General features: G+C 35.7%; 1 protein-coding gene across 2 annotated transcripts in view; it reads right to left on the bottom strand.

The window, feature by feature from the left end:
* Nucleotides 1–5,579: 5,579 nt before the first annotated feature.
* Nucleotides 5,580–8,023, bottom strand: part of LOC120624618 — a 21,078-nt gene continuing 18,634 nt past the window's right edge. For both annotated transcript variants that reach the window (XM_039891266.1, XM_039891267.1), the window contains 2 exons: nucleotides 7,765–7,936; nucleotides 5,580–6,436 (listed from right to left, as the gene is read on the bottom strand). In XM_039891266.1, the coding sequence (XP_039747200.1) occupies nucleotides 6,403–6,436; nucleotides 7,765–7,936 (206 nt within the window). In that variant the 3' untranslated portion in view covers nucleotides 5,580–6,402. The remainder of the gene's footprint in view (nucleotides 6,437–7,764; nucleotides 7,937–8,023) is intronic.

Raw genomic sequence — 8,023 nt, 5'->3', positions numbered from 1 at the left:
AAATTAAAATATCACCAGTTTTAACGGTGAAGGAAAACATTGCGTGGAAACCAGCATGCTTGGGAGTTGTCCATAACGTTCTCAAATGCATGTGAAGTCTACCAGTATGAGTCAAACGTGTATTAAGAATTTTAGCTTCATCGGTTTTGGATAACTAGTTAAAAATTCAGTCCAAGATTGTAGCCCCCTATACTAACATGGCAAAATTAATTTACCACTTCATTATACACTCATATCATGATGGTGCATTACAAATAATTGGCCGGCCATCTTTGAGAGTCCGCCATATTGGATTTAAATTGATGTCACTAAGCTACCGTGCATTGTCATCCAAACCTAACATGTTTTAAGAATTTCAGCTTCATTCAGTTATCCAATAACTAGTTAAAAATATAAAGATGCCAAATCCCGTCATTATTATTCTGTGAACGTCACAAATAATAAAATCGCTAATAATTCAGTCCTTACGCGTTCAAAACGTTAAATATAAATTGCCTCCCACCTCCCACGATACGACCTACTGGTATCGTGGCTTGCCTATCAAATCCATAGAGCATTCTTGGTACTTTCCATTTTTTTTTTTTTTTTTTTTTCTCTTATTATAGGGTTTGTTCAACACTGAACATGTCACCCTCATAGGTTTACACTTTGTTGTATCTACACGTACTTCTTACTACTCTCTACGCCGCATTGTTATATAAATCATTTTGTATAGCATTCTAGCCTCTCGTGATAACGGAGAAGCTAGAATGCTATTACAAATACCAATATTCATACGTTCTAAATTAAACTTATTAAATAAATTTGTTCTTTCCACCTCGTTACGTACACATTCCAAAAGGATATGCTGGATGTCTTCCAGCATTCCACATTCTGTACAGTTTGGATTAGGGGTCTTTTTCATAAGGAAACCAAAACTATTTAGTGGAAGATGTCCAGCACGAGCTCTTAAAGCCGTTACAATGTCACACCTGCTCAGATCAGCACCATCAATCAATGAAACGCGTCCTACTGTAGGTTGAATTGTTTTAAACCAAATTCCTTTGCTCAGAGATTTTTCATCAAAATACTCTTTCCAAATTTTACTCCAGTATTCTTTTACTATTTGGAAAGCATCTGACCAGTATGGTAAACAATTAAAATGAATGCCATCTTCTACAGCTTCTTTGGCCAATTTGTCAACAATTTCATTACCAGCCAAGCCGATATGAGCAGGTATCCACTGCAACAGTACACTTTTACTTTTACTTTTAATATTTTCAATTGTCTGCAATATATTGTAGACAATTGGTGCGCCACGATATCCGAGAGTGCATCTATTTAAATATTGAAGTGCACTTTTGGAATCGGTCAAGATTACATAATTACCAGGTGCCAATGATTCTATATAAGACAATGCTTCAGCAATACCAAACAACTCCACAAACATTATACTTATTACCTTGGATTTTATAGATAACTTAACTGAGCAATTTGTTTGAGGGTCGTAAAAGGCAGCTCCGGCACCAGTATGGTCTTTCGAACCATCAGTGTAAATCTTATAACAATGGGAATAATTATCCTTCAAAAATTGGTTGCAAAGTTGAGCTAAATTTGATTCATTACGCCTTTTACTTTTTATAACATTGCCCAAATGTATTCTTACTATATTTGACAAGTCGAGGGCATTAATCCATACATTTAATGAGAACATTTCCAATTGTTGGCTACATTTAAATTTTACTGAATTAAATAACTGTTGTGATTTAACTAATAATATTGGCTTCTTTCGACGCCAATACATATTTTGTTGATTACAAATAATGTTATCTAATATAGTGTTAATTTGGTTATCTCTAAGTGATTTTGATTTTAGCCAAAACTTGCCAGCCAGATATCCTCTTCGAACATAAAGTGGTTGCAGGTTAAGGTCGCACTCCATAACATGTATAGCAGTTGTTTTGATATACCCTCCAATAATTCGCATACATTGATTCTGTAAAACATCTATTTTCCGTAAATTTGTTTTACAACAACTGTCATACAGAAAAATTGCATAGTCAAATCTACTGCGTATCATAGAAATATAAAGTCGACGCAAATGCACTGGATGAACACCCCATCCTGGACCTGTTAACATTTTTAGAACATTCATACATTTTGACGTTTTTCTTTTTACCTCGTTAATATGTTTAGACCATCTGAGAGATTTATCCAACCATATACCTAGATATTTGACATTGTTTACATTTTGTAATGATTCCCCAGCTATTTTTAAATCTACTATATCTTGTGAGTGGCCCGGTCTAAAAACACAAACTTTACTTTTCGAGGAAGATATTTCGAGACCAATATTACCAAGCAAATCAGATAACATATTTAATGCTACTTGCAAACTTCTCGTTCCCTCAGTTATATGCTTACAGGTACAGAATAGTGCAAAATCATCTGCATACTGAGAAATTGATACATTGTTGATATTCTGGCATACTTTAACTGTTGCAACATTAAATAGGATTGGGGAAAGAGGATCTCCCTGAGCTAATCCTCGTCTTGTAGTTCGACAAATGGTCCCGCCCTCAGCAATAATTATAAGATTACGTTCTTTAAGAAAAGTGTAAATGTATTTGCACATTTTTGTTCCAATGCCGAGATCGTTCATTATACATACCAACCTTTTTATGTCTACATTATTGTAGGCATTGTCAATGTCTATGAAACTAGCTATAGTTAGTTTCTTCTTTGAAAAGCCTAATTGGATTGACAACACTAAACTACTAAGATTATCTAGTGTCGAGCGACACTTTCTAAATCCGGTGGTTTTTGTGGACAACATATTATTACTCTCAACGAACCACTCTAATCTTTGCATTAGAATGCTATGAAAGGATTTGCATATACACGAAATTAAGGATATAGGTCTCAGTGAAGATAAACAATTAAGATCTCGGCCTGGTTTGGGTATTGGGACAATTTTAACATCCCTCCACTGCTTAGGAACAAAACCGGTATCAAGAAATTTGTTAAAAAGTGATAACAATAATAATTTGCCATTTTCTGGGAGAAATTTCAGCATAGAATAGCAGACATTGTCGCAACCTGGTGACGTATCCTTGCTTCGAATTAGCGTTTTCTCTAGCTCTTGAATTGATATCTCAACTTCTATAGATGATCTACACGTAAGAAATATAGGATCATCGGGGGGAACTGAATGAGGTGCTAGATTATTCAAAAATATATTTAGCTTGTCATTTGCTATATGTAATTTTGACTTATAACCTTTAATCCAATTAAGTTTATGGTATAGGTCACTTTGAGAAGTTGTGTAACCTAGCGAAGAGCAGAACAAATGCCAGTTCTGAAATTGAGCCTCTCTAATTGATTTTTGTGTAATTCTAACTTTTTTTTGCCATAATTCTAAATTATTAGGTGTAGGGTTTCGCCTAAACTGGGCCAAAGCTAGACGTCGTTCAGCAACCAACTGAGACAAATTTTGATTCCAATAGGACTTCGGAACAAACTTTCCAGCGGGGTCATTATTTATCTTAGAATAAGGTATGTAGGCATCCGCAGCTATATTTAAATGTTTAAGAAAGGTGTTATATGCATCTTGTAAATCTATGGGAATAACTAAATTACAAAATACATTATCAAGGTATGATTTATAGGATGTCCAATCCGCCTTTTTGTAATTCCTTTTAAGACTTGGATTATTTTCACATCGTATTTTAGTTTGAATTTTTATAATTCTGTGGTCACTACCTAAAGTTTCATTTAAAACAGACCATTTAAAAGAGAAAGCTATATCAGATGACGCTAATGATATGTCAGGAGAGGATTGCTTCAGCTCCCCGTTTGATAGTCTTATTCGGGTTGGTTCCCCCACGTTTAGAGTAATATAAGTGCTATCTACTAGACTATCAAAAATTTGGCTACCCCTGTAATCTAATTTGCTCGACCAATTCGGATGATGTCCATTAAAATCTCCGAGCAGTAGGGATCTTTTATGAAATTTTGACAGGATGCGTTCCCAATCACTGTGCGTCGTTCTTACTGCTGGTGGACAATAAAGAGAAACTATATTTTCAATGTCACTGCAGTTACCAATTTTAACCGCAATATACTCTATACCTGGATTATTAAAATCCTGTGAAGTGTCTGTAATCATATACGAAGTTATTGAATTATGAATAATTATAGCCACTCCACCGTAAGCGTCATCTCTATCCTTGCGATAAGTTTTGTAACCACTTATGCTGAACAAACTACCCGGCTCAAACCAAGTTTCACTGATAACACAGATATGTATTTTTTCTTGTAACAATAAATTTTCTAATAACAACTTTTTAGGTCTTAAACTTTGTGAGTTCCACTGAAATATGTTCAACTTAATTATTTTCATATTGTTTTTTTTATCCATTAAAAAAATTTAAAATTATATCTAATAAAGGCCAATCTTCGAGATTACTAGCTACTACTAAAATCAACCACTTTATAAAACACTTTAAAATATTTAATAATTTGTTTTTGATTGACACTTCCCGTAAAAATAAAATTTCTTTTAACTTAATTAATAACTCAGTAAATTTTATAGGCTTATCTTGAGAGGGAGGGATATTACTATCAAAAGAAGGAGGAGTTTGATATTTAAAATTAAATGCATACTCTGAGTTATCAGCTTGTTTTCCAAACGACTGCTTCTTTGATGGCTTTTTCGACGAGCTCTGTGGTGCTGGCTTATTTCTAAGAATATGAGCAAAAGATCTTTCGTTGGACGGAAAAGAATTCTCCGCCGTAGAGGTAGGTGGTGGTGGTTCGTATTTCTGCTTCTCCTCCGCCCTCTTTTGTTCCGTCTTCTCAGGCTCTACGTACATGGTCATAGCCTTTCTGTATGTGCAGTTGAATTCTGCCATTAGTTCCCGCAATCTCTTTTCTTTTAAATATTTCGAATCTGTCTAAGCGATTGTAGAACGAATTAATATTGATTACATATGAAAACATGTATTTTATCTAGTATAAGAATGATGCTGCCCTATTTTTACACTTAAGATAAAATCATTCCATTTTCGTGGAGTTATGGGAGTGGCCAAATTTCCCAACAAATCTGTGACTATCACAGAGTTGATGGGAAATTTGAGGTACGTAATAAAGCTTGAAAATACCTCTTTTGCATCAGCCAGCTTGCACCATCATTTTATACTACACAAACTCTACTTATACTATATGAATGATGAGACAGTAAGTTACTTACGACTACAGCACGGTCATAGAATAAGAATGACAAGGTAAACACAAAATTGTATTTATAACTGATGTCTTACTGGTATCTAAACTTAAAACTTAATTAACTGGTCGGACATATAACTCAAAAAATTAAGCGTAATTTTTGTTTCCTCTTATTAAAACTAAATGTTATCGACCGTTTTTACCTCTCACTCGGAAACTATCGCTGTGTTTAATATTCACGCTTCTTGGTACAGATGGAAACATTGAACCTTTAACGTTATCCAACACGTATATAAAGGCGATTGTCTGATATTCATTTAAAAATAAATGTTTTAATGAAAAACTGTTGATGTTCTTCTCAGCAAACCCTTCAATATGTTACCCAAATAATGATGGTGCATTACAAATAATTGGTCGGCCATCTTTGAGGGTCCGCCATATTGGATTAAGAATGATGACACTTAGCTACCATTTCCGAGTTCGACACGGACATGTAACTTTTCGGAGTTATGTGAGTTTTTAATTTAAGAAATTAAAATATCACCAGTTTTAACGGTGAAGGAAAACATTGCGTGGAAACCAGCATGCTTGGGAGTTGTCCATAACGTTCTCAAATGCATGTGAAGTCTACCAGTATGAGTCAAACGTGTATTAAGAATTTTAGCTTCATCGGTTTTGGATAACTAGTTAAAAATTCAGTCCAAGATTGTAGCCCCCTATACTAACATGGCAAAATTAATTTACCACTTCATTATACACTCATATCATGATGGTGCATTACAAATAATTGGCCGGCCATCTTTGAGAGTCCGCCATATTGGATTTAAATTGATGTCACTAAGCTACCGTGCATTGTCATCCAAACCTAACATGTTTTAAGAATTTCAGCTTCATTCAGTTATCCAATAACTAGTTAAAAATATAAAGATGCCAAATCCCGTCATTATTATTCTGTGAACGTCACAAATAATAAAATCGCTAATAATTCAGTCCTTACGCGTTCAAAACGTTAAATATAAATTGCCTCCCACCTCCCACGATACGACCTACTGGTATCGTGGCTTGCCTATCAAATCCATAGAGCATTCTTGGTACTTTCCATTCTTTCCATTAATCGAATATTATATATTTATTCTTATTTTAACATCGAGAGATAGAAATGGTTAACTTTACGTCCCGTCCACATTATGATCGGGCTTAAAACTCGAAGCAACGGCCAAGGTTGACAAACCTGAAAAAAAAGGAAATATTTAAAACAAATAGAAATTGTTATGATATTGACGTGACAAACAGTTGTGTTTTTATAATACGAGAAGAGTGCAATTTTCTCATTGAGTCTGAGTGTAAGTTCCGAGGATCTGAAAATAAATCTAAACTATCTGCATTTTTCATTATCTCCATTTGTTTCGGTACATTTGAATTTCACTAGAACATGTTTTTTTTTAAAGTAGCCTATGTTCTACTCTGGATTCCTTATTGAAAGGCTTGTTTACTTGTACCTATATAATTAAATATATTCTATTCAGGTGTTTAGGCGTAAAAAGGTAAGAAACAAATAAGGTCATTTGATAATGTTCCTTAACGCTTCTTGTTGATGCAATTAAATATAAATTACTCTAACTTTTTCCCATCATGTACTCAAGGACGTCCAAAGTCTACTAATCCGCACTGAATTACGCAAGACCTCCACAGTCACACCCTACGAAGTGTTGCTTTGCTTATAAGTGATGGGACGGAAATCACATCTGCTTGGTCCGGCAATGATTTCTTTTTTTTTCTTCTGGCTTTATACAGATTAGCCAATGTCAGGTATAGATGTTTAATCAAAGTTAGGGAATAGTTTTTTTTTTTTTTTTCCAAATTTTTACAGTTTTAACAAGATTGCAAGTTTGGAACCTTCTTTTAGATGTAGTAGTACTACACCTGTATCAGAAGACTCCGCTCTTCCATAACAATATCCGTTGTATGCGTAAAAGAAGTAAGTTGCGTTTTAAAATATTAAAATATTATATATTTAGGCAAATTAACGTTGTGCGTGTGTGCGCGTGTGTATGTGATATGTGGGTGAGTGTGTGTGTGTGTGTGAGTGTGTGTGTGAGTGAGTGTGTGTGTGTGTGTGTTTGTGTGTGTGTAATAAGTGAGAGTGTGAATGTGTATAATACGAATAATAGATGTGCTTCAAGTGATTATATAATCCGCTTTAAAAGGTTTTCCACATCTTCGTAACTAAGAGATGAGAGGTACTCAACAAGAATTTTTCTGCAGGCATGTACGTTTAAGGGATTTATATTGAGTTTCTTATTAATCAAATTATACAAATAATGAGATTGCCGTTGGAATTGATTACGGTATAATAGAAAAAATAGAATTGACTGGCGAAAAGGGCGGGAAACTTCGCACATAGCGGACGATCGACAGATTCTCCTGCTTTTCGCGGAGTGTAGCAAATTAAGCTTAATTTTTATAATATATTCAAGTTTCCCGTCAATGATTACTCTGAAGAAACCTTGCGATAACGAGTCGTCGGCAGTGCGGATTGCGCAACCTCAAAGGACTCACTTCTTGAGCGCGTAGGGTAGCGGCAGCTCGCGCACGGCGCGCTTCATCAGTATGGACAGGCGCACGCGCCGCGCGTCGCCGCCGCGCGCCAGGCGCCGCTGCATGCGTGCTTGGTGAGCCAGCTCCTCGGGCGACGGCTGCCAGTACGACGGCGAGCGCGCGCGCGGGTGCCCTGCGACAGCCCTCCATTAATACGATACCCAAGTTGAAGCGGTGATATAGCTCAGTGGGCGGAACTTCCACTTATCGAGGGGCCGAG

The sequence above is a fragment of the Pararge aegeria genome, chromosome 6 (genome assembly GCF_905163445.1).
Source record: "Pararge aegeria chromosome 6, ilParAegt1.1, whole genome shotgun sequence".
Lineage (NCBI taxonomy): Eukaryota > Metazoa > Arthropoda > Insecta > Lepidoptera > Nymphalidae > Pararge > Pararge aegeria.
Note: the sequence above shows the minus strand (reverse complement) of the source record. Positions and strands in the feature narration are given on the sequence as shown.